Source organism: Apteryx rowi, unplaced genomic scaffold, assembly GCF_003343035.1.
Source record: "Apteryx rowi isolate R43461 unplaced genomic scaffold, aptRow1 scaffold_22, whole genome shotgun sequence".
NCBI classification, from domain to species: Eukaryota; Metazoa; Chordata; class Aves; order Apterygiformes; family Apterygidae; genus Apteryx; species Apteryx rowi.
In genome coordinates, this window is record NW_020448530.1 from 5050195 (window position 1) to 5077785 (window position 27591).

The 27591-nt window shown below is 39.4% G+C and overlaps 1 protein-coding gene across 1 annotated transcript in view; it reads left to right on the forward strand.

The window, feature by feature from the left end:
* DOK7 (docking protein 7) overlaps positions 1-27591 on the forward strand; it is a 71140-nt gene that overhangs the window by 11381 nt on the left and 32168 nt on the right. The window contains exons 5-7 of the mRNA XM_026064696.1: positions 8121-8240; positions 16378-16485; positions 19176-20050. Coding sequence (XP_025920481.1) covers positions 8121-8240; positions 16378-16485; positions 19176-20050 — 1103 coding nt within the window. The remainder of the gene's footprint in view (positions 1-8120; positions 8241-16377; positions 16486-19175; positions 20051-27591) is intronic.

The following is a 27591-nucleotide window of genomic DNA, read 5'->3' on the forward strand; positions in this document are numbered from 1 at the left end:
TGTGTGGTAATACAAATGAACGYGGTAGCTTATTTTCGAAGATTAGTGGTGCTTTAGTAGAGGGAATTTGCTATAGCACTCATCAGTACTTTAATAACATAGAAGAGCTTCTATCTGTTATGCAGCATTGTAGAATGCTAATTACTAAGCATCTATTATACAGTAAGTAGCTAATGTTTTAGAATGAGATCAGAGAGGAACTTCCAGTTTGGATGTCACAGTCTAAAAATCACAGAAACATTGAGTTTGGAAGGGAGATTGCCTAGTCCAACCCCCATGCTCAGGCAGTGTCGACTAGAGCAGGTTGTCCAGGGCTATGGTTTGAATATATCTCAGGATGGAGACTCCACAAACTGTGTGACCTGTTCCAGTGTTTGACCACTCTCACAGTAAAAAGTTTCTTTTCCTTCTGAAGATAGGAACGACATCTGTGGGTTTTTTTGTCCCCCCCCCCCCCCGGTCCTCAGGAACCTCCCCCAATCCCCATGACCTTTCTTTAGATAATTGAGAGTGGCCTTGCAATGACATTGGGCACCTCACCACCTGGGGCTGCATCCCATCAGGTCCCATGGACTCATATATGTCCAATTTGTTTAAATGATCCCTAACCTGATCCTCTTCCACTGAGGGTAAGTCTTCCTCCAGAACTTCCCACTGGTCTCAGGGGCCTGCATTTACTGAAGGTGAATTGAATCTTACCAGTAAAGACCAAGGTGAAGAAGACATCGAGTACCCAGCTTTTTCCATGTCCTTTGTCAGCAGGTCCCTGCCCCATTCAGCAGCAGGCCAACATTTTTTCTTGTTTTCCTTTTACTGATATGCTTGTAGAAGACCTTGTTGCCCTTTGCTTTCCTTGCCAGATTTAACTCCAGGTGAGCTTTGGCTTTCTTAATCTCATCCCTGCATGCTTGGACAGTGTGTCTATAATTCTCTTGGCTCATTTGACCATACTTCTACCTCTTGTACACTTCCTTTTTATGTTTGAGTTTTGTCAGAAGCTCCATGTTCTTCTGTGCGGGCCTTCTACCACTTTTGCTTGACTTGAATTTGGAGGAGGTGACCCTCCAAAATCAAACAGCTCTCCTGGACACTTCTCTCCAGGGCTGTGTTCCATGAGATTCTTCCAAGCAGGTCCCTGAACGGGCCCAAGTCTGCTCCTGCAGACTGATTCTCGGAAATAGGAGTTGATGTTCTAGGTCCCTAGGTAAGCAGTTAAAAAAGAAAGAAAAAAAAAAAGTGCGAGAGAAGGGGGGGTCTTGGAAAAAAGACCCAATTTCAGTTAGGAAAAGTTTAGCTGGAGAGGGTGCTCTTTCTCTAAAACATCACTAGAAAACGTGAAGTGATGGTGCTGCCATTCTGTGTCTCTTTTCTGTGCACTTCCACAGAGAGTGGAAAGCCTGGGTTCCAGGCCTGCTTCAGCCTGCAGAGCTTCAAGTGTTTGTTTCCCTCTCGCTGAAGAGTGGTTGGTGCCTAGAGAAAGAACAGCTCTGCATCAGTGGAAAGGCTGGAATTTGCCTTGTTGTGTAACCAGGAATGCAAATGTCACTGGGATTAGAAGAGAAGAATGGAGTGTAACTCTGTAGCCTTGTGATTAGGAGCCCAGCTGCCGGTACAGACCCTAGATTCTGGTCACTGTTCCCAAGCTTAAATGCTTAGTTGTATAAGAAAACTCAGAAATAATGAGAAATATAAACATTTATGCTCCTTAGTTGTAACTTGTTCTGGATTTGAGCATGTTAAATGCCACTCTATCTTATCTCCATGTTGCAGAAAACCTAAATGATTCATTTCACAGGTCAGGGTGCCAGCTGCCCAAGGAACTTTGTGGTATAAAATGTGGATGGATGATGCAAATATGAATGGTGATGAATTTGCTACTGGAGCATGAAGCACCGGAATTATTTACATTATACAAAAATTCAAATTTTTTAGAACCTTACTATATCTTCTGGATTTTGGTTATACCTGGTGGAATATTGTGTATGCCTGATTCTCACACTAACGTAAATCAGGAATATTTCCCAGGAATATCATTGTCAAAATGAAACTGATGTAAAAAGGAACAAATGTGATGCTTTGTCTTCCAAAGAGAACTCATCTGATTCCAGGAAGATTTGCTGCATTTCTTGATATACCATTAATTAAAATGGTCTTTGAAGCTGAGATGAGGCATGCACAAGTAATGAATCTGATTTCTGAGTGACTGTCAATTGTTTTTGAAGGTCCAGCGTTATTTTGAGTATTGGTGTTGTCATGACTCTTTAATCCTTTAAAAAGAAACAAAGTGCGTTTTAGGCATAGAATGTGGTCTTGAGTTTTGGAGATCCTTTTATATCTATGTTCTTTTTAAAAATTTTGACCTAAATCTGCGCTTTTATCCTAGATTGCTGTTGTGCCAGCATTGTCCTTTAGCATAATGTTCTCTCTCTCCCTGATGTTTACCTCCTGAAGTATTTATAGAGCCTTTATGTATCTAGTCTGTCTCTTTTGTTAACTTAAATAAGCTCAACTGTCTTGATTTTTCCCTATAAGATATGGGAGCCTCTCAGTAGCTCTCCTATGTACCTGTTTTTTTGGTATGAATTCATCTTTGTTTGGTTACAGGCAACCAGAGCTATGGAAAAGTATTTTGGAAAGGGTTGCACTATAGTTTTGTCCACTGTCTTAGTGCTTTCTTCTTTCTTCAGAAATGTCTGTCTTGATACCTGGCATAGCTGAGAACCTTCAGTTGCCATGGAAGGGTGTTTTTGCATCTTTGCATCTTGTCCTCTGCATGTGTACCTTAAAAGGGAAGAACAGCACATTCATTTTGGGGCAAAACAGCCTGCCATGGCTGGAAGCTCTTTGCATGCTGAGTTGAAGTTATAGGAGCTGATGCCCTTAACTGAGCACTTGCACACATCTATAAGCATAACAACATTTAAATATGTGCTGAGTCGTAGTATTTGACTAAGTACCGCCCCTAGAAGAAAATGCTTTTGTAAATGGAGCCTAAATAGAAATGTAACTCTGGTTATTCTTAGCAGAAAAGTGTTGGTAAAGGAAGAGAACATCTTTCTTCAGGTATCTGACTCTTTCACCTCATTCTTCTGTAGTTCTTCAGCAGTAGACCATACAGTGTGGAGGAAAAAAATGATTTGTTATTACAGCAATTGTTTTAATTCTTAAACAAAAGCACTTTCCAGTACCCTGTCATAGAAATGTTTTATAATATTATGCTGCATCTATTAATGTTGCTTTCCTATAGGTAAAGCCATCCCTTTGCTCCCATTCTTCCTGCAAAGTTCTGAATGTAGAGGAATAGTGAATTTAAAGATTTATTGATAAATATCACCATAATAAATTCCTTACTAAGCAGAACTGATGATCTTGTAGTGTAGATTGCTTTTCTTTGCCATTCCGCCTCCATAAAAAAAAACACCCTGAAACCCCAAACAAGAGCAGAGTTCAATTTTGGATATTGCTGTGGTAGAACTGAGGTCTAAAAAAAATCTGAATCTTTCTTACCATTCTGTTCCTTGCTTCCTCACAGAATTTTTCATAAATGTGAAGTACTTAATTAAGGTTTTGAATTAGTTGTTCAGTGGATTTTTTTTTTTTTTTTTTCAACTCCCAAGTCTTTGGTGCTCTGTCCACATAGAGGTTCCCCATCTGAGATAATGCTGAGATTTCAAACATTAAATCTAGGTGATTTTCAAGGTAGATAACACTAGATTATACTTAAACAGGGAAAAAAGCATTTACAATTTGAATTTCTCTTGCTCTTGATATCACAATTACTGCATTGTACTGCGAGAGATCAGAAAATCCTTTCTTCTGTTTATGGCAGCTTCAGATAAGTTCATCTCTGGGGCAGAATTCTTCTCTCCCCCTCCCATGCCCCCGGCCTTTCTGTAGCAGAAGCTCAATAACGTATACCATTTGCCAAAAAAAAAAAAGTGTGGGGCAGTTGAGAGGTTTCCTTACAGGATCAGATTGGAGAAACCACCCCCCCCCCAGCCTTTTGTTTGCCTAGTTCCAGAGCCTATTTTGAAGGTGCCTTATGTTTTTCACCAGTGTCTCCTAACTCCTAGAGRAGAGGAACTTGTAGGGCCCCTAGCTGCCCTGTTTCAAAGAATAAGTGATAGTGCTGCAGCTGGCTGCAGGATGAACAGGTGTATTTCTGTGATCTTTTTGATATTTTGGTAAAATGACTTTCCTGCCTTCACTCTAAAGACTTTGCAACTGACTCTTAAAAATCATTCTGAAATAGTGGAAGTGGCTGTGGACATGCTGGAAGGGCCAAAGGAGAAGAGCCATATAACAAGTGGAAATTTTTTGTGGGAATTTTCTCAAAAGTTAAAAGCAGTAGAGATGGTTGACCTGGAGCAACATCTGGAATTTCTTGATAGATACTGGCTTGCGTAGATGAAAACTTCTGTGTTAATGTGCAGATACTGTTCTGTTGTTGTCTCCTATATAAGCCTACTGCAGACTGTAAACTGTATTTTTACTTTACTATTTTGTTTTTAATCGCCATGCTCATGTCACAGTTGGCAATGATGGGAACCCCGATTAGCATTTTCAGCAGAGAGGACAAGGGCTGACTGAGCCAGGTAGTCCGAGATGCCTTCTAAAGGAGGTCTGTAGAGGCATAGTAGTGGAACAGCATGGTGACTGCCATGAACTGAACTGCCATGGTTGGTACCTGTCCTGTAGCTAAGAGACTTCAGGCTCCAGCATTGTCTGGCAAATGCTAGGAATAGTAATTCATGGTGAATGATTGGCTCTTCCTCCTGGGTTTCACAGGTAGTGCAGTAAGTAATTTTCTGGTACCGTGCATTTCCCTGATGTGATTGCCCAGAGGTTTGCTTTTTTTAATATGATGAATTAAAGTCAAACATTAAGCAAGGTTTAATAATACTTGGAAGTTTTGTGAAATTGGCAACTTCTCTTTAACATTTGGGGGACAGTACAGTGCTTTACTGCTAAATGCCACTGAGGACTGGCTTAGTGTTTCAGCCTTGTGCAAGTGGTTGCAGGCTGCTTTTCACTAAGGCTCTTACCCCGTGAAGAGAGAATGAGCAAGCTCTTCAGTCTAGTAAACAGCTGCACGGTATTACAGTGATGCATACCACATATTCCTCAGCTTCCAAATGCTTGTGCACCAAATCTGTTCCAACACATGACTGAGATGTATAATTTCTAGTAGAGAAATCCTCAGCTGTTTTTTTTCTTTAACGCAGCATGAAAAAAAAGAAGTAATTGCTGGTTTTTATGTATATGTTTAAAACATACCTCAGTTAAACACCAGCTATTCATTCATCTATTCTGATGTGTTTTGCAAGGACCCCCCAACTTTTCAATCTAGTTCTATCTAGCAAAACAAGAAAGAAGACATTTCTTGTGAGAGTTGATTAGATATTATGGTGATTATGTGACTAACAGACCTACAAAGAAATATTTTATGCATATGTTTATATTAGATTAGTATCCATGTGCAAATGCACATACATTTTTTGCACTTGTTGTATAAAGACTGCCGTGCTTGTTCTGGGGATTTCCAAATGTATAATAGTTCTTTGCAGAAATCATCCCTTCTGTTAATCAGCCAGCTGACATGGAAATGAATTTTTGCACACATTTACTGTTTTTGGTTCTGTTAAAGGCATAAAGGGTTGCAGAGGCTTTTGAGTTTAAGTAGGAATTTTCTTAATACTAATAAAAGAAGGAAGTGTTCCAAGTATACTTCAGCAGTCGTCTCTTCCTGAATGACAACATGGATGAGTAGGATTTTGCCAAGTTATCAAGCCACATAGTCCATCACCATGCCTGAGAAATAAATGTCGTCTGTTATGTTGTCTCCATATCCTGCTTGCTTTTGGTGCATGGGATGGGCATGCTGTGTGTCCAGAGCCCAGCAAACCCCTGTGCTGCCCTGCTCCCTCAGGAAATGCAGGTCCTATGGCTTCTGGCATCAGTGTGATTCATGGGGGAAGTCTCTTATGTTTAGGCAAACTGTTTTCCTAGGCTCCCTCAATTCAGTGGGGAAAGGAGAAAGCAGCTCAAAGCAATAGCTAAATTTTGAATCATTCCTGAATACACACTTTGCACCCAGCTTCTTCCACTGCAGAGTTCTATGACTCTTAGTCGTCTTTTGGGGAGGGGAAATGGGAGGTTAGAGGACAAGACTGTGAATGAGTCGCAACCCGAACCTCTGATAACATACTAGTTCCTTTCAGGCTGTATAATTAGTGTTGTAATCTCCTAGGTGGTCTCTAATAGTGAAGGCAATGCACACATACGTGCAGTGAGAAAATATGGGACAAATTTGCTTTAAAAAAATAGGAAAACAACATCAGAGAAGTGCAGAGGAAAGTAGGCTTAGCTCTGGGTTGCTTTTCCTGTGCTTATGTGTGCGGGTGTCAGTCTTCTGAGCTGTTTGAACATAGTGTTAATATTTGTGTATCCTGAGTAATGTGTTTGAGACCTTGTACCCTAGAAATGATTGGCAAGCTAACCTTTAAGTATAGATATAACTTTTACCAGCAAGTCAATTCTAATGCCAGTACAATTTATAGCAGTTCCCCAAAGGAAATAAATTGTTCCAGGAGCAGAGTTTTTCTTTCTTTGACTAGAGAAGTGTTGACCAGTAAGAATTGAAGCAGAAGAAATGTGGTGGAGCAAGAAATCAAGTTATGAAGATGCTTCTAGCAACATTGTCTTGAATGGATATAAGCGGAGCACAGGCAGAGACTTAGATGTGRCATAAACTGAGAATGACATAAGACTGTGGATCAGAGCATGTTCTCTCCTGGATGGTTAATTTACTGCTTGCGAGCTGGATCTAATTAACCGAAATAGTTCATTTGGTTTGTGGTCTGCTCCTTGCTATCCCCTTTCTCTGAATCCCATAGTCCCTTGTCAGGCAATCAAAAGCATATCCATTGCTTAAGTGAAATGGTATCCTGTTTCATGTGACTGGATGTGTGTCTGGAATGTGATGGGAGGTGCAGGCATTTTGGTCAAGTTCAGCTCTACTGCTTTAGGTAAAAATGTCAGAAATATGCATGTCACTCAGGAGACTAGAGAGGCATGTACAGCTCAAACTCATGCCCAAATYAGGGGTCCAAGTCCTTAGGAGAGTACTGTGCAACATTTTACCGCAGGACTAAGATTGGGTATTCTGGATTTCTAGTGTGCGTGGCTCTGGTGAACTTGCAGCACTTCTTAAAGGTGTGTACACTAGTTAAATTTCTATTTCTATCTGATTATTATTATTATTTCTTGAAGTCACTTGTTTTTGGGATGGGGTAGGGGGGGACTTTTGCCCGACAGCTTAAGGTCATCCAAAAGATCAACCATACTTTTTTCCTGATGTGAGTCACATTTGGACTGATAACTTTCAAATAAAGTGTTCTGTGGAGCATTTTCAGTCTTGCGTGTTGTCCATGTAGCCTTGCAGCTCAGAACTTGTTTGTTTGTTTAGTGATTCTCATTCTAATTTGGTTAGGGCTATTCTTAATGAATGGAAAGCAAAATATCAGAATAGAGGAAAGGGTAGAGATCTGATGACAACATGTGGAGTCATGTTATGTTCTGTTAATAATAGGCATATACGAGCTGTCTTGGTAAGTAGGAAAATGGGTGAAATAGCTACTAATTTATAATATAATTCAGCAATATAACCAAAACCTGATCCACTGTGACATAAAAGGCTGCTCTTCATTAAAGTTGGGTAGAAGTAGAATTAACCTGGTTCATTTGATGAATACACTTTCAGAATCCCTAACATTTGCATAGCTAAAATTTGATCTACAAAGTTTCAGGTGTAACTAGGAAAAAAAGACCCAGACAGTTGTTAGGCACGTGGCTTGTATTTTGGCATTGTTCTAATTGCCCAGATCTCAGAAAATCAGTGTAAATGATTAAGCAGCTATTGAATTTATGTGTATTTTGAAGATGTGATGTGTGCTGACCTGAAATCTATCTTCTTATTTCTTTTCTCTGTAGAACTTGTTGATTTCTGTTCATGACTTGCAATTAACACTCTTTGGATTGGCATACTATAACTAACTTCAGCTAAATACATTTCTCATGTATTGAGGTAAAAAACATTTTTATGCTGTGCTTTCTTGCAGGGGCTGGTGTTTTTTTCCTTTCTTGTGCTGAAGGAGAGCAGATCAGCTTTCTGTTCGACTGCATTGTCCGTGGCATCTCCCCGACGAAAGGCCCTTTTGGTTTGCGTCCAGTCCTACCAGGTTAATATAGGAAGTATAGAGTAACCATGCAAAGCAGCAACTTGCCATGTCTAGCACTTATTGCTCTGATTGTAATAACAGCTTGCAGACACCAAGGGCATAGAAAGTGCAAAGTGGTTTTCATTCTGAAATGTCACAGTACGAATTTACCAGTTGAATGTACCCAGTTTCTGCTGCTGCTCTGGCTCATTCATATTTCTGATGATACTGTTAACTTTAGCCTTCTCTTATTTAACAGTACTAAAATATAGTAATTTGAATTGAGATGAACCCTAACATTTAGTTTTAAACTTGCACAGTTCAATTTGGATCCAAGTCTGAATTAGTATTTTGATAGTTTAATGAGCTGAAACCTGRAAAACTAACTTGGGCATTTTGAGTTCATCCCAAAGTCCTGCCAACCTTAGAAAACTTTTGCCAGGCCTCTGGATCACGTTACAGTTTTGCAGCTTGAGCTTTTTTTCTGGTGTGTGAGGATTACATTCCTTTTCCCATTTCGTGGTAAATACTGCATGCACTGTAACGTTCAGAGAGGAAATTAGATGGAATCATAGTAAGCCCTGTTGCCTTTTGACTTTAGCAGATGAAGAAATATAATATCGAGTTGGAGTGACTGTGCCAAACAGGGCAAGAGTGTGAAAAATGAGACTGCAGAAAAATATCTGTGAAGTGGCTGTGGGAAGGGAATAGGCTGTAAGAATGGCGAAGGATGAGACAGGATTTGTAGAAAATGTTAAAGAGTTTATGTTCGTGTTAGGCAAATGATAATAGTTTGACAGTTTTATCGCTCTTACAAGCATGAAGATAATCCATTGTGGGAAGGAAATGTGAAGGAARAGATTAGGTCTAGATGTGAAATTTGTGGAAATGAATTAGTTAGTTAAATTAAGGCAAATGCAATAAATACAAGGCTCAGTTTATCTTTTCTTTCCCATAGTTGTAACACCAAAGTGAATAAAATAACCAAGAAGCACAGCAGGCAGTAAAACCTCATTCTTTTTATATGATGATGTGTGCTCACATTGAACTAAGTGGAGTGTTAAAAAAAAAAAAAAGAAAAAAAAAGAAAAAACCCCAATACTGACACTTAAAACTTTGCCAGTGAAGGCATATTTTTCTACATTTCTAGAACTGTATTATGCATATACAACCCCAAATCTTTCATTTAACAAAAATGTATATCTAGAAAAATTATGCTCCCAAATTACCAAATAAGGTGTTCTCTATTACTTATATATATTATTCTGTTATCTTTGTAAAATAATTGCTTCGAGTTTTTTGATTCCTCCCTAATGTGGCCTTCTCTCATACAGGCCCAAAAATCTCTTCAGCATCACAAGCCTCAAAGTTATGTTTTACACATTCTCTCAGTCATAGACTTAAAAAAACAAAAAAAAAAACCAAAAAACCCCCCAACTTTTTTTAGGAGAGTTTAGAAGTTTTTTTGCATTTGCTTTTGCATCTTACAGTTATCAGTTCAGTCCTTGTGTTTGTGCATTATTATACATAGTCACATTCCACATTCCCTTCCTTCCTTCAAGAAGTCTGACCTCATTGAGTGCATGAAGCAGCTGCAGGAATATCCTGGGGGTTAGTGAGGGAAGCCCTCTTTTCTGGGATCTGTCTTGCTTGTCTCATCTGCTTCATGGGCCTGCCACTAAAATGAGATGAAGATGCACTTAGCCACTAGATATCACTTTGTTCCCTGGACAGGAGCAGTGGCATCCATTCGATGTTAAATAGGGAAATGTGCTGTGGTTTTTGCAGGCTCCTCTGGGGCCCCTTTCGCAGACACTTTGAGCCCTATAACTTTTATTTTCCTGTATCTCTACCCTTGTCTCTCCCAGTTTCCTGTCACCCCTTGTATACCTGCCCCTTCATGCATCCTTTATTTTTTATGTTCTCCTCAGACATTTGTTTGTTATCCCATTCAGAAGCTTGCAGAGACTTGTTTAATGCACATAGACATGTTCAACATTGGTGATTCATCCATAGACTGATTTTCCTTATCTATGCCGTTACACAGAATGTACTGTATTACTTGAAAAGATCAAGTCTCTACCAGCTGCATACTGTATCTGGCAAGAGTAGTGAAATTCACCCAATCTGTTGAAAGTGATATGTTAACTAGGTTAATCCTCTGCACACCTTAGCTAACTAGATCAAAACTTCCATGTTGTGGATTCTACCCAGAAACATATAGTCAGTGTTATTGGTATTTGCTGCAGTGTAGAGTGCTACACAGCCTTAACTGTGCTTTATGTATGCAATGTTCTGGTTTTATGTAACTTAATTTGCCTAGAAGCTTTCATAGGAAGCAGCTTTCTCTCCACAGTTTGCCTTTTGGATTTGGCTTCTTGCTTTTGGCTGTGCCACTCCGACTACTTAAGCATGAAATATGCTTGAGTAACTCTTAAGTATTTTCAAGAAAGGAAAACACACAAAGGGCATCTTTACAGAGAAAAGAACTTAATGTGGTGAGAAGAGGTTAGATTGACAGTGTTCTTGGACAGCAATACTCACAGAACAAATATAATCTAGCAAAGTAATGCAGTCAACATTTGCTTAGTCTATCTTTGGAAAAAGGATAACAAATAAAGCCAGTGACTCCTTATGTACAAACAGCTTGCTTAACGATATACTAAATGGAGCACTGAAATATTTAAATATCAGCATGGAATTTATAGAAAGTGACAGAGACAGGATTGAAGAGAAGGACTGGAAAATGACCAGTTCTTTTGTTTTTACTTGCCATAGTGATTCTTTAAACAAGTGTAAAATGCACCATATCCATAAGGAGCTTGTAAACTGCATGTGCAAGCGAAATTTGCTTGAGTACAATATTCACTTCTGCACTTCAGGAATATAGTTTTGAAAAATATAGCTTATTTCTTTGAAAGCTTGGTGTTCTTTTAATATAAATGTATTTGTTCATTTCCTTTATTTTATTATGTCATCTGTAAAATATATAATGAAAATACTGTGCAGTGGAACTTTTATACTTGACTGACCATTGCAAAGTATCAAAATCTGTTCTGATCTCACAGCTGACCTTATTTTGAGCAGGAGGTTAGACTAGAGATCCCCTGAGGTCCCTTCCAACCTGAACTCTTCTGTGATTCTATGGAAGTGGCTATCATAGGAACGTGAATATTCTCACAATAAAAATAATCCCATACATGTAAATCCAAAATAAAATGTAGAAGGAACAGAAGGTTGGGAGGTTGTTACAGTTTACTACTGCATGGTGCTTATTTTTGGAGCCCTTTAATGATGCAGAACTGTACCAAAATACTCCCTTTGGTAACACCATTGGCAATTGAAAGTTTTTATTTGTTAAAGGCTGAATGATCAGGTCTTCAATTTGAGGCAGATGGCACTGAGTGGGAATGCAAAGGTAGCATAGGTATCCATAGACGTTTTTAGGCAGCCTAGCATTTTAATAAATGACTTCTTTGAGTGGCAGGAGGTCATTGGATGGATTGTTTTTCCCCAGCTGCTAGTTGAAAAATAATTGCCATAATTGGCTACTTCTGTAGTTTTGTGGGGGTTTTTTGTTGTTGTTGTTGTTTTTTCCGCCTCTCCTTGGAGAGGGTATTTAGAAAGTAGACCAGAGAATTTTATGTTCTTGTCTTGACAGAAGTCTAGATATTGACAGAATAATGAGTCACTGATTGCATGGTTTGTAACCCATACTGAATTTGCATGTGTATTATTTGAGAAATGTTTTTTTTCAGGTGTGTGTTACATTCTTTCTGTTCACTTGTTCATGTTTGGAACTTAAGAGGAATCTTACAAGGCAAAGACCTAGCAGCCTATCAGTGATATTTTTTGGTGCTTGGGCAGATCAGTACTCCGCAAATCTGGCTAAGGCTAAAGGACAGTCTGGTCCTGCAAGCTGGAGAGACCCCAAGTGTAATGTTGATAGTCTTGATGCTCTCTTTTAATTTTGGAAGCTTTTCCAGGCTGCTCTGTGACTGACTGGAGAGTGTGCAGTGCTGCTTGCTGAGGATCTATCTGATGCTCTCTTTTTGTCGAAGCTTGATGCACCTTTGATCATTGCAAGACAGCTCTGTGGCTGCCTTCTGCAGTATCTGTACCAAGTGGATCCTCCTCAGACTTTTACATCTTTTCATTCCTCCAGACATCTTACAAGGTGTGGAGATGTTAGCATGAAGGTGAGGGTCCAGGTCTGATTTGCGAATGTACCTACAATTACAAAGGAAGAAAGGACAGATGTTCAGCCTAACTTATCTGACTTTGTTTAACAGAGTAATTAACTGATGCTGCATTTTAAAGATGGATATAATTTGAGAATATCTTAGGTAGCTGTTGACTTAACTTGATATGATACATTCTTGTTGACAGGTGCTTGCCAAACAACCCTGGAGCTTTGAATCACTGTGAAACTTTATTCATATGTTACCCAAGTATTCAAAATCTCCCACGATGAGCAGCTGATGTGGCTCTAATGAATATCCACCAACGTAATATAAAAATAAAATCTCCATCAGAGACATTTTTAGTCCAGCCAAATTTCATGTAATCTTTCAGCTTTGCCCCAAAACAGTGTTTAAGGAGATTTCAATGACTACCTTGCAGAAAAGAATTTTCTTCATAGCAAAGAATCCATTTCTATTTTGGAAAAGATAAAGTGCTCCCTTAATTGAAGGGCCTGAGTGAATCTGATTGCCTAGGTTCCATGGGACTAAATCACATCACAGGATAGATTTGTCTAGAGTTTGGGAAATGAAGGTACCAATTGCACTTAGAGCTGCTGGAGCTACTGTAGGATGTTGTGTGGGCAGAAGCTGTCCCAACTTCCTTGGACAGCTGTCTCAGTACCGGTCATGCTGCTGTTGTCCTGCTGAGTTAGTGATATGGCAAATTACTGCATATTTGTTTAGAGGCTTTTCATTGTGCATGTACAAAGTGTAGGATGATGCCAACAAATCCGTCTTCACTGTTGACAAAAGCATAATCATCACTGTGTGGGGTTTTTTTGTTTGTTTTTGTTTTAGTTTTTTTTTTTTTTTGGCCTTATTTCTGGACTCATAGGGCAGGAGGTTATAGGTTCTGTTCTCCAGTAAAGACTGTTCTCCAAAAGGTATAGGCCAGTGACTTCAGTCCTTAGTGTGATCTTGTAGCAGAATGTCCTGATTAGCACTGGRTAATCTGTATCTGAAAATACTGGTGTAAGAATTTACTGCTTCTGTGGGAATAATTTTGTGTGTGTTTTCAATAGAAGTCTTGCTTTTTAGCAGAGAAGATTAAATGATAAATAGCTTTATTCTTTCAAAGTTAAGGGTGAAACAAAGACTGCAGTAAGACTGATGAACAATTGCTATTAGTATCTGCCTAAGACTTTAAGTCTATATGTATATGGCAGGCTTTGAAGTTGTTTCTTCAGGTATCTCTCAGTGTTTGCTGAGAAAGGGTTCTTCTAGTCTCAGTTTTCTATAAAACTGGGCAATGAGAGGTCACAGCATGTAACTATGAGTCCAGTTTTCAGACAGCTGTTTCTGTTGCATGAGCTACTTGGCGGGGAAAGAATATCTACCTCCTATCAAAGGAGGTCCTGAAGGGGATGTTTAACAAAACAGTTGTCAGGCCTACGTGACAAAGACTATGCCTGGAGATTCCCTGTTGTTGGGTGAAACCTGTTGTGTTCTTTAGCTGTGTATTAGCTGATAGGGGAGTTGGCTAGTAGTAGCACTTGAGTATGCATAATGCAGAACTTTCTCATTTGCTTCCTCTTCCCCTGGCTCTTCCCCCCCCTCCCCCCATATTTTATTACAGGCCAGTTTTGCAGGATCAGTTGCTTGACCAGATTTTTTTTTTTTTTTTTTAGTTGCAATATCTTTTTTTGTTTGCAAGAGGGGTATCAGTTACTAAAAAAATCTAATAGTTGTGTATATGCCCTAGTAACATTAAAAAAAATCTGTATGCAATCATATTTCAGAGGAAAGTGGAAGATCTTTCCTACTGACAGCTTTTTGTTGTGAGAAGAGTTGGTGTTTGTTGCATCTTGGTTTGACATATTTGTTGATCTGTTATGCCAGCTTTATACTCAGAGTGCTCCTAAAACATCTTTGTTGAAACTTTTTGGGTTTCAGGGCATTTAACTAGATACAGTAAAGGTAATTTGAGCAGAGGACATTCTAAAACAGATTCAAGTAGCAGCCTGTAGCACCGTATGCCACTGGGCAGATCCTTGCTTAGACCTGTCTGGGTTGCACTGTAGGTGCTGGTGGCCAAATCTTGTATCTTCTTTGGCAAAGATCCATATGGAAGTGATGAAGATTTTGTTTGAGTAAGCGCTTACACAGGTTGGAGCTAGTCAGTGTTTAGTAGGAATTGTATTGCAGGGGAAATAGGGGTTTGATATGGAGATAATCCATATCAAACAGTCCTCTTTTCTGTTCTGAAAGTTAGGTTTGGAGGGTGTCAGGCACTGACATCAAGCAAGTCCCTGTTTGAGCTGGGAAACACAAAGGTCACAGATCCTGTTTGTCGCAGGCTGTGATGGGCAAAGTTGTCCTGTCCCTCCTAGAACATCTTTAATTTTCAATACATGCTGCTATATCAGGACTGTGTATAGTACGTCTGGCTTGTTTTGCTAACCTCATCCAGACTGTAGTCTGCCAAAGATGGAAAACCCCTCTACGTGGGGAAGAAAGCTCAGCATTGTCACTTTGGCTCCTGTGATGTGCTCAGATCTATCCAAGGTAGATCAGAAAGTTAACGGGGGCAGGGAGGAGAGATGTGACAGCTTGTTTCTCAGGTAGTTAATAAAGTAGAGATTCTCCTGGAGCTTCAGCTCATGTGAAAAAAACTGCTTCCCCTGACTGAGCTTGCTTTGACTGCTGTGTGGAGGTGAATGTTTACCCTCATGTGTTGACAACACCAAACTCAGGTCTTTTAAAATGAAAAGACATGGGTTGAAAATGAAACTTTTTTCATTATTTCAGCTGGTTGTTATTTTACTGACTCAACCACAGCAATGTGTATCTCTGTTCACCACTTTTTTTTTTTTTAACTCTTATTAAATGATTCAGTGATTAAATGATTTTTGTGGTATGCCTTTACTACTAGGTTGATCAGATACACAGTGGTAGTTGTGAGGAAGCTAACCTATGTTTTATCTGTCGTTAATTCCTTTCTGTATATAATTATATGGGCTACTGAAACTTCTGATAACGAACGAGTTAGCAGACCATTTGCAACTGCCAAACATGGCACACTTGTCAGTGCTGTTTGCAATAATCTGTAAGATTCCTCTTGGGATGATGGTGATGATTTCTTTCAACATCTGGTTTTATTGTTGTGTCTGATTGGAAACAAAATGGTTTAGAGGAAACTGGCCCATTTTCTGTGGAAAGTTCTTCCACGTTCTGTACAACTTTTGGTCTTTCCTTCCATTTTACTATGAAGAGAACTTTTTTCGGTGAAGCAATTTTAGCTGGAATGGCAAAACCACTAAAATGTATTGTAAGGAAAAATTCTATATAATACATTTAAATGGCTTTTATCATTCTAACTTTAATCTTATATTAAACAGGAAGATAGAGACCCACTAGGGGTTTATTTCTTCTCTGACTTCTGAAACTAATCAAACATTAAAGTGATGTCTTTGTAAATAGATGATCTGTATCAGTTATGAGGATATCAAATAGTTTAACCACTGTGATTCCAGTTTTATTATGTAGATTTGCACATTTGTAGGATGTGGTCTTTCTTAATGAGATCAGTGAAGTTGGAACTCCTTCTACAGGTCACATGTTGTTACCTTTTAGTGCTCTAGACCTGCTAGATGCTAATTTTCTTTGTACCTGTTGCCTTGAGTGCTGTGGTGTTCAGGGGTCTGTCCCTGGTGGTGACTCATACAGTCTTTGAGTATGAGCTCCGAAAGTCTGTGACACTTGGAATTATGACTGATTATGTAGCATCTCTCTGGGATGCGCTGTAAGGCACATTGTCCTGGACATTTTCTGATCAAGATTTTCCCTCTTCTGTAATAAAGACCTAACATAAGAATACACAGAGGAATACATCTTTTTTTTTTCTCTCTCTCTTCTTTTTACATGTTTACCATGTCTCTTGTTATTATTTATTTATTTTCTGTTCCTTTTTAAAGATCCCAGTACAAATCCAGCCTATTCAGAAGAGAGATTGGCTCATGAAGCTTTGCAATTAGAGAAGCGCTTGAGCTTGCTGTCCCATACAAGTCGCCAGGGCAGTGGAGGTAAGAAATATCATTAAAAGAAAAAAAGACAAATGGTGTTCCCCTCCTAGGCTTTAGATATTTTTAAAAGTGTGTGTGTGTGTATGTGTATTTTTATATATGCACACACACGCATGCACATATATATGTAAAATTGTAAGATGCTGAGCTTAAAAGAAAATAAATGTTCAAGATATTTGCTTTGGCTGCTCTTGCTTGTGGGGCAGTTTTTAACAGCATTGTGTAAAGGCCATTGATGTGGATTGGAGTTTCTTAGCTGAGCAGAGTGAATTTTGGATCAAGCATTATTAATACAGAAAAATCCTTTAGTATGTTGAATCCTGCTGAAGTTGTGCATATGCAACTTCAAAAGAACTGCGTGCATCAAGTTTGATACCTGATTAAGTACTTTATCTCACAGGTTGGAGTGAATCAAGTGATTTGTGTAGTTCACACAGCAGACTTATAGGAGACTTTTGAAATAAAACCCAGGACTCCTATGCTTTGGTTTTGTTTGTTATTATTCTTTTTCTTCATGGTAATATCTGTACATGTCCCTTCTGGAGTTGTTTACACGTGAAAGTAGAATTGGTGCCTAGCACTAGATTTGTAAAAGGATCTATGCCCTGGACTGCCATTTTAATTGTTTAAGAACAATTCTAGTTCCTCAAAACCTCTGCTTCACTCTTGAATTTAAAGTCTACAAGCCTAAAAATTGACCAATAAAGATCCTCAAAAGCTTGATTATGTGCTTTTGTACATGTCCATGACTACTTTAGTCTTGACGCTGCTGAGTAATTTGGCTTGTGACTAAATTCCTCTGAGACTTGCTGAGGTTTTTCTTAGTTATAGTATAGCTACTGGAATGATGCAAAACAAATGAGACCTGATAGAGACATGACTGTCTTTTATCCAGTCATTTAGTGGTTAGAGAACTTGTGGTCCAGGTTCATATGCATCCTCTGCTTGAGATCACTTCCATTTATGTCCCTGTTATTCTAAGAATGTCATAGTCTTCAGAGAATGAGGAGTCCTAGAGTGGGGTTTTCATAATCCATTATTTGAATCTTGCACAGGAAAATATTTGTGGGAAATCCTACAATAGAAAGAGCATCCCTCTTAGTGTCCCTCCCTCCCCAACCATCTGTAGGTTTGCTGGGAGTGCATTTGCCTGGATCTGGAGATTTAGGTTCCGCCACTGCCTTGGAGAACATGGTTAGAGCTCTGCATAGTTAGAGCATATTCTACAGGATTGTGAGAGAGCTTCCCTTCCAAAGTCCTGGTGCCTAAAATAGTTTATTAGAAGTGGTTTCAAATAAATTCAAGAATTTTATTTTTTCAGTAAAAATGTACAGTTTTTATAAGCAGAGTAACTTTTATTTCCCAGATATGTTTCTTTAGACTCTGGACATACTGCTGAGAAATACACTTACACTTTTGTATTTCATGCCTTCTGACTAGCAGGCTGTATAATTTCATCTCGGGACTTACATCAGAGTCACAAGCCAATGTCATGTAATGGGCATTGGGGGAAAGGAAACGATTAGATTTCACAGGATGAATGTTGCTGTTCTGTGGTAGTATATATCTAGAATTACTCCACAGAGAACAGGAGAATTGCTCTAAATATTTGCCCCAGCAACTGAGAATAGAAAGTTTTGTAATACCAGAAGCTCAGGTCGTGCAAATAAACATGATTTGCAGTGGACCCTTCCTGCCCCATCTGGCAACTTATTGCCCAATGTTTAAAAATAATACCTACAAAATGATCCTGCTGTCAGCCTTTGTTTTCACATTGGTTTTATTAAAAAGGAGGAAAATAACTTTGCGTGTTGTATATGCTACTACAGGAGAATATTTTTTGTGATGAAAGTGCCCTCATGCCCTTTCACGCCAATGATTAATTTTTTCTTAAGCTGGATGCCTTGCATAGCTGTAGTCACCTGTAAAAATGTCCTTCTTGCAAGTATCAGTGAGAAGAAGAAACTTTTTGCAATATATGCATAAAAGGATCTTGTGAGATCTTTTTCCATATGGATATGGAAATGTTGTCATAATGGTAGTATTTTCATTTTTGTTTGTTCCAGTGATGTATGGTTGTGTTTTTGATATGGATATTAGAGATGTACAATGTAGTGTACATCAGAGAACAGGGCAGTCTAAATTGGATTTTATTTTTGCTGTCTCTTTAATATTCACCTTGATACCATTCAGGTAAGATTTAAATAGATAAAAAAGTAAAACAAGATAATCATTTGGCTGATTCAAGCAGAAACATTGAAATATCTTGCAAGTCTTTGGGGTATAGGTAATGGAAACTTTTCTTCAGAACTTCCTCGGATATTCTGAGAACATGGAACTTTGTGACTGTTCCCTTCTGGTATAAGATAGGAGTATCAACATTAAAGCCAGCTAACTGTACAGGAGTAACTATGGTTGAACAGGGGAGAATTGGGTGCATAAGCTCTAAAAATGTAGCCCTGAATGCAGTATGTTCCGCAATGTGATAGGGTTATGGTAAGGTAGTATACTATTTGCATCTTATTTTTCCCTTGGAGATAGGAGTTTTTGCAGGCATTCTGGCTTTCTGACAGAAGTTCCYCTTACAAAGCAGATGGAGTCTCGTCATCCTTTCTGTTTGAACGTTCTTGCCATGCTACCAGTCTATCCATTGTTTTAAACATGGGTTGATCTGTTCTCTTTTTTTCTAGGAGATGATAGAAGTCTTTCAAGTTCATCCTCAGATACCAGCCACTCGGATGTTAGTGTTGGGAGCAGATTGACAATTTGGCCTGAACAGTCTTCAGCCAGCACTTCTCAAGAGAGTCATGGACTGGCAGCTGCAAAGGGCATTCATCTTGGGGAAGAAAAGACCCATCCAGAAGGGGCACGTGGCATGACAAAACCACTTCCAAAGCCTCTCCGATCCAGACAGCTGCAGGAAATTGGTCGTCAGAGTTCTTCGGACAGTGGAATAGCTACTGGTAGTCACTCTTCTTACTCTGGAAGTTTCTCTTCCTATGCTGGGAGCTTGGACATTTGCCATGGTGATGAGTTTGGATCATTGCTAAGCCTGCCATTGAACTTTCCTTCAGATCAGAATTTATGTACTTGTCCTCACAGTGAGCCCCAGAGAGGTGCAGGCWCAGAGTATCAGGTTCCCAGCGCTCTCAGACATATTTATGATATACCCAGGGGTTTGTTACAGGCAGCTGCTAAAGATGTGCAGCCGAAGAGTGCCAATTCCACACAACCCAAGGACCAGCCCCTGTCACCTCAAGGCATTAGTGACCCAAAATTGCTGATACCGCACTTGGAAGCACGGAGGGCACCTGAGCACAGCCAGGGCAGAGGGAGACCTTCATCCTTACTCTCAGAAAGTGCCAAGGACTCAAGTGATGAGACATATGTGGATTTTGTTTCCAGGTGGTCAGATACAAAACCACAAGGACAGGTGTCAGACTCCAAAAGTAGTGAGTTGGCACCACCTAGTGGAGTCTCAGCTGACCCCTATGACATATGTAGCCCCCACCTTGGGATGACAAGAGCTCTTTTTTCAGCTTGTCCAATCTGTGGTGGACTAAAGGTAAATACCTAACACTGAGCAGATGCTAACGAAGCCTTCCTTAATTTAACACCATTAATTTAAAAATTACTTAAGTTACAAGTCACAAATGTTGTTATTTTCTTTATATTTTTATCAGGTAATAACTTTTGTGGTGTTTATGCTCAAGCTGAGAGGCTTAGTACATGGTTTCCTCAAAATCTGTGCCTGATCAAGGAAACACTGAACAATAAAAGCCATCAGTCATTACTTCTAAATTGGCCAGTTTTGATTTTGGGTGTATGTAAGTGACTTGCAGAGACAGTGATAAAAGCTTTACGGCACATAAGAGGGCTGAATTTGTCCTGTAGCAATAAGGACATTGATCTCTCTTGCTGCTGTTTCATGAGAAGAACATAGGCAGGCCAGATAGTATGTGCTGCTATATAGGGTGACCATAGTACATATTTTTATTTATTTTTTGATGTTTTTCTTTCCTTCATCATGCTTGTGAGCATGTCTTGCACAAGAAGCAGCCAGCTCAGTGAAGGATCTCACTGGGGAAAGAGAAGATGGTCTAATTAGCCTGGCAGTCCATAACCGGTCACCTAATCTGGTATCATATTTATAATTGGTGGCCAGAGCCAGATGCTTTGGAGGAGTTGTGCAGAAAGTCATCACCGGTCCACTAACAGGATTACCTCTTTCTGGGGAAAGTTCTTTTTGATCACCAGTTGCAGAAAGGCTTAAATGCTGAAGCATGGAGATTCATATGTCTTTTCTAAACACGTTTGTTTTCAGTTTCTGTTAGCATGGCTTGGATATTCCTCTAAGTTCTTTCTGAACGCTACTAAATTCTTGGCTTTTTATGGCAGTAAGCTTTATAAATTAATTGTGTGTTGTGTGAAGAAAATATTTCCGTTTCTCTCTCTTCTAGGGAAGACTTTTTTTGTTAATGTTTTTGCTAAACTGGAACAAGATAAAGCTGTTTGTGCTGGTAAGGTCTTGAAAGGCTGGGAGGGTTGGAGAGCATGTTCAAATTAGGGAATGTGTGAAGTAGGGATTCAGCAGAGAGACGTTTGTTTGAGGAATTAAGTACTGCCACTGAAGTGTGTACATTTTAAATGAGCATGTGGGATTACATAAATCAGTGCTGTGAAAAGGGCTTGAGTGTACAGTACGTTAGAGAGAAACTAAAAGATTGTAAACTTGAGGGACTATTTTGTTCTGAAGCTTTTCATGTGTTTGTATCATTGACTGTGTTCACATGTCCAAAAACTAGATGATGCTCTGCGTCTGAGGTACTTTTATGGCCTGCATCACAGCAGTGTGAGCACCTTGGACATTGCTTTGTGTCATGTATTTATACTTGCAGCATTTGGGTGGTAGGGAAGCGTTGGTGTAACAGGCTATGGTTGTGTCTGCACTGATGGTTAGGGTCAGTGTTTTTTCAAGGCCATCCTTGCCAACAGTCTATGTCAAAGGCCCTCCTTAGCCCTCCAGCCTACTTCTGAAAGCTATGTTGGACTCAAGGGCCTGTGATCCAGCCTCCTGGTTCTGCTCTTTCTGCCGTGTGCTTCTCGTGTCTGCTGCCTGTGATGAGAGAGGCGCGGGGAAGGAGGCGCAAGACTGATTCCTAGAAGGGCTCTGCCCTGAGATCAGGAAGCTCCCGGACTGATTTGTTGGAAGCAGCAGGGAAAGAATTGGCTGGGGTGGGGTTAGTTCACATGGTCTAAGTGTTTGTGGATGACCTGACTTGTCAGTTCAGACATACTTTCAGCAATTTACTGAAGTCTACCCCACAGCGTGGCAGGCAGGCACTTGAAACAGCGAATCCTGTTGTACATCTTCAAAACCATTAAGGCTAAATTATGCCACTCCTTCCGTAGCTACCTGTTTGCTCCCTCTCCTACCCCAACATCCTAAGTCTCATTTGTATTTTTATATGTACCATCAGGTTTCAGAGTGATTCTAGTTGCCCTAATAATACCAGTTGGCAAGAATCTCAGGAATAATCAGAATTTTAACTTAGTGACAGAAAAACAATGGTGCAGCATGGTTTAGCATGAGGTATGTTGTTTGCTCTTTTTTTTTTTTAATACCCATTTGAAAGTATTCTGAAAAGAAGCTTCATTAAATGATTCATGGGTTTATTTCTACTTTTAAAAGAAAAAAATAACCTTTTGATACATTTTCCTGAATGGTCAAAATGAATTATTATATATGAGTATTTAATGGACACTGTCTTTGTTTTTTCTCATGATGAATACAGTGAAAGCACAAATCCATATGCTATAACTAAAAAAATTACTCTTATTGCTCATTCTGTGAAAAGAATGTTTGAGAAATGGTTAGGGCCACATTAGGGCTGCAGTTATTTTTCACATTTATTGAAATTCATATTCAGAAGGCTTTGTGCCAATGTTTGGAGTGCCTGTGCAATTTGAAGTTAAGCTGTTAATTAAATTTTGCTTAAAATTGTGTTTTTAATGGTTTTCGAAAGCCTACTATTTATAGTGAATGTGTGACCTGGATAAAGTGAAGTCTACAGCAATAATTAAGCACCTAAGTGTCTGTTTTCTGCTCTGTATGTAAACTTTGGAAAATCAAGGTGAGATCTGGGCAGGGTATAGGAGTTCAGCATGTGAAGGGTTGGAGATAGGTTGCAGGATGGAGTCATGCATATGGGGAAGGATGGTGGCGTTTATGGTCAGGATGGCCTAGGTTAAGAATCACCTGCTTTGCCAGTGATGAGGATGATGGTGAACATAATGCAGGGAGAACATACCCTGGGAGAGTGCCAAAATTCAAACAGAACATAGGGCAAGGAATTTGTGCTTCACTCTGGATGAAGAATAGAAATAGCACGAATAAAACCACTAAAYGTTGCTTCTATTACTTCTGTATCATATTTTGTATTAGACGTTGGGGATTAGTAAGCAAGCATGCAGGGTGGTTTGTGTTCTGTTGTACGGTATTGCAGCATGCTGAAGAGGTTCCTCGCTAGACACTTGACAAGGTGTGCCTTTGCCACTTAATTTTTGCCTAGGTGATTTCAGCGCTATAGATAAATGCAGAGATGGGTTCTTTGTGTAGTATAAGGATATTTTAAGCTCAGAATGTTGGATTGCTGTGGGATTTTTAAGTAAGCTCTAGAGATTTATTATTAGGTTCTATTTTTCAGTTTTCAAATGCCTAGCTGGTAATAGTTTGAAGAATAGCATTTCACTGTACATATGTTGCTCTGTAACTTCATTTGATGCTATAGTTTGAGAAACATTGTCAACCTTTTTTACAGGGTGTCTCTTTTTTTTAAATTCCACCATTGTTTGTAAATTTTCTTAGAAGTCTGAAAATAAAATTCTTTTCCAACTGTTTTTGTCCCTTTCCGTCTGCCAAGTACTGTTTTATTTTTGCTTTGCTTTCTCTCCCCTGACCCTCCTCTCCTTGCATTTTGAATGAATGTGGAATGATTCTGGCTGTTTCTTCGTACTACTTAGTGGTGCGCTCACATCAGTGTCGACAACTTGAAATGTGCCTATTAGGAGGAATTCTGTGTTTTTTGGCTTACCCTAAATTCATATTTATGTTGGTGGGAGTCCTTACGTGTGTAGAAATATAGCTTGATTACAGTTTTAGTAGGAAACTTGCCATGACAGAGGAGAAAAGAAAGCACCAGTTTGTTGTATGTGTCTGCTATCATCAATCATGTATTGATATTCAGCCACCTGTTTTTGCTGGTCATTTAAAAATACCTAAAGCTCTTTGGAAATGAGGATCCCAAATTAGGAACAGCTCTACCCAAATCCTCTGTAATACAGTTCCTGCTGCGACTGTAACTGAATGCCTCATGAGCTTTGAACCTCCCAGCATATCTGTAGTAAGCTGAAACGCGGGAATGCTTTGGTTCCCAAAAGAGTTTAGGTGCTTTGTCCTGTAGCAGGATGCACAGCTGTGAGTGGGCAAGATCCCCTCCCTACACAGTGATAGGGAGATCTGGTACCTGCCTCAGGGGGGAAGTGCATCCCAGATTAAGTGGGGAGTTGCTCCAGTTAGCTGATAGGAAATTTATCTCCTTTAGTCTGTTCTGTAGAAACTGCTTTATTTTGCATTAAAAAAATAAAGTACTCAGTAGCTCTGAGAGAGTTTGACATATGCATGTTTGAGCAGGCACTGTACCCAGTATATTTTAATCATGTAGCACCATGTACCTGCGGGGCTTGTTAATCAAATGCAACCTCTTGTGAGCGCAGAGCCTCTTGCTAGATGTAGAACTACCGCGAATGTCTGTTTGCATTGTGCATTGCAGACCGGGAGGAGCTAGAGAGAAGCACGGCTAATGTGTGAGCCAGAGAAGGGGCTTGAGCTCTAAAGAACAGCTTGTGCTGTGGTCTGTTTTGTTATCTTGCCAGAACTGATGTGACCAAGGTCATGAGAAGCCTGTAACAGGGCTGAAAATGTGCAGGATACAGAAGACTGAGATTGTGAGACCCTTAACTTTGGTTTTAGCTGGAAAGTCTCCTTTTATTGTAAATGCTGCTTTTGAAAGTGGTCAAAGAGAAGGCCTATAAGGTGTAAACTTGTGTAGTGAGACTTGAGAAATAGTGGCTGCAGAGTACATTGTTGCTTCCATGCAATTGAGAATGTTTTCAGTGTTTTTCATTTTAATCAGGTACTTTTCTAATCTGGTATTAAAATAGGTACTAAAGAAGTCATGATGCATTGTTATATATAACTTTATGTAGCTATTTTTTCTGTTGAAGCCATTACCTCTTCCCCCATGAGACTGAACACCTTATGTTTATAGTATGTGTATTTCCCTGCTTTCTGTTAAAGTGTAGGAATGTGATTATTAGTAATTACACAACTTTTACATCTCTTTTCAAAGATTTTAACTTTTTTACATTATTGATGTATGAAGCTATAACATTTTATGCTACCTACCATCTTCAGAAAAGCTTCAGCCTATCTAGATTGGCAGCTGTAAATTCTCAGTTGAAAAGGATGCATTTGTCCTTATCTACGGTGTTGCTCCTGCTTGTATTTCTGCTTAAACCTCAGAGCTCCAGGCAGTTCCTAGTTATATATCCACTCACCTGCTAGAATTCTTGTACCATGAGATCTGAGATTTGCCATCAATTGCAGAGGGTGCTGGATAAATTACAGAATGAGTTGCAGAATTTTTCCATAAGTTAATTCTTAATTTCTCTTTTTGGTCAATCCATTAAAGTGTTGTTTTGTTTTGTGTTTTTTTTCTTCCTAATACAGCCTGAAAGCAGTAAAGAAGCCTTCATTCCCATGTACATTAGGGCAGTAGGTAATACAGGCAAATTCTAGTGATAAACAGTGATAAGGGCAGTAGGTAATACAGGCAAATTCTAGTGATAAACAGTGATAAAAGCAATCTACTCTTTCTCTCCCCCCGTCTCCCTCCGTCTCTCTGTCTCTCTCTTTTTTTTTTTTTTTTTTTTTTTTTTGAAGGCAACACACACACATTAACAGAGCTATAACAGGAGCAGTTCACACCTCAGAGGAATATGGATGTCATTAGTCAGTTATATTTACCTGAATGATAGTGTTTTTCTGAGGCTCTCTTATGCTTTGATGACTACTGGTTCTGGGTACTGTTGGCATTTGGCATGAATTAGAAAACTTACATTTGTGCCCTCCTCCTTTTAAGATTTAATTACACTTGCTTTTCTTCAAGCTCTGACTGTGATACTTTAACTTGCAATGAGGTGCATCTTTGATGGCACATATCACCATTAAGTGAGGTAACCTTATGCACTGGACAGTGATCTAGCAATCTGGTATTTTACTTCTGTTGCAGTTATTGTAAAAGGCTCTGAAACTGTTACAATGAAGTAGTGGTATGCATGGGACTTTGCACAGACTCAAAAGCATCTTTAAAAACATCTCAACGTCTTTCTGGAGTAGAAGAAATTCATGATCATTACTATCCCTGATGCTAAAATGCAGTCATTTCTGGAGTTGGCTGTCTCTGCTGACAAAAGCACACAGCAGCACGGTGCACATCTAAGACTGGAGCAAAAGAAAGTTCTCTGATTGAAACTGGCAGGGAAAAGGGGCATAAAAGGGGTCGGGCTCAGGGCTTGTGGGTGTTTTTTTGTCATAGTTTTTGTTTTTCTTGGCCAGGATCCCAAGCCTTCCACAGAGTTAACTTCCATCCTCTTACTAAAGTGCTTTTAGGTCTACTTATATGCTGTTTTAAGATGTTGCTTGAGGCAGTCCACAGGGGAAGGATTTTTTTTTTTTCCCCTTGGTTTATTGTCATTATTTTCTACAATATTATAATGCTTCTTGGAAATAGGCTTCGCTCCTGAATAAGCAAGAAGACATCTAGTTTCCATTTGCTTTGCTGTTGCTGGTAAGGACTGATAAAGGTGACTAGGCTCTTCCCAAGCTTGCTCAGAGGAGGTCACTTACTGGATATAACATCAGGCTTCGCAGTGGAATATAGGCATGCCAGCCCCACTAGAGTTGCGCGGATCTGACACTGCAGGGGGCTGCCTTCCATCTTACCCAACGAACAACAGAAATCTGAAAAACGATATAAAATGAAGATATTCTCTGTCTATCATGAAAGACTCCCCATAGTGTTTGTGACAAGAGTAAAAGTTCTATTCTCCATTCAGGATAGTAAGAATTAAGCTCTCAGCACTTTTGGGGATCGCACACTAGGCAGAACAGATGGCGAGTGATCTGCCATGGGAAGGAAGTGCCTGCCACAGAAGCACTGGTAAGTGAAATAGTGTCAATAATGCCAAGAGAAGAGTGTCTTTCATGCATGCTTGGAATGTATGCGATGCAGCTCAGCAGAGTTAATTCTTTTCTCCTAAGTAGATACAGTTATTGGATTGTTTTTCTGTCAGAGAGCCAGTGAAGATATTGATTAAACCACAGTATTGACCTTTTATACCCCTCGGAATGAACAAATGGGAAAATCTACTTCCTCCCCTAAATTCAATCAAGCAGGATAATAGTTTTTATTATTACCACAGCTGATGACTGCCTCTTCCTCTGTTGGTAGCAATAGCTGATGTGAAGAGAGAGAGAAAGAAGTGTCTTGAAGAAAGAGGAGTCTGATAATGAAAGCTGGGAAAAATTACTTCCTTTGGAATGCAGGGTTTTTGGGGTTTTGTTTTTTGATTCAGTGGTAAAGAGAGTCATTAGCTCTCCAGGAACATGGCCAAAATGGGAATGTGGAAGAAATCTTTTTTTTTTTTTTTTTTTTTTTTTTCTGAATTGAAATCCATCTCTTTTTGGAATAATTTTACAAAATCTTATAAAATATGTTAGCAGGGAACATTTTCTTTCTTCGTTTTCTAAAAAGGAGAAAGTAGAATTCCTCTGCAGAGAAAGAAAACATGAAAAGGGAATAGGAAAGGGCAGATTACAGTGAACCAAGTGAGCTCAGCGGGATGCTAATAATTCCAGTGCCAGCCCCAGACTGAAAGCCGTAGGTTTGACTCCCATCTGATTTATTTCCTCCTACAGCAGCACAAACAAAGTTAAGTAAAAAAAAAATACTGCCCTGGCTTCCCTTTCTGCAAAGTCATTAT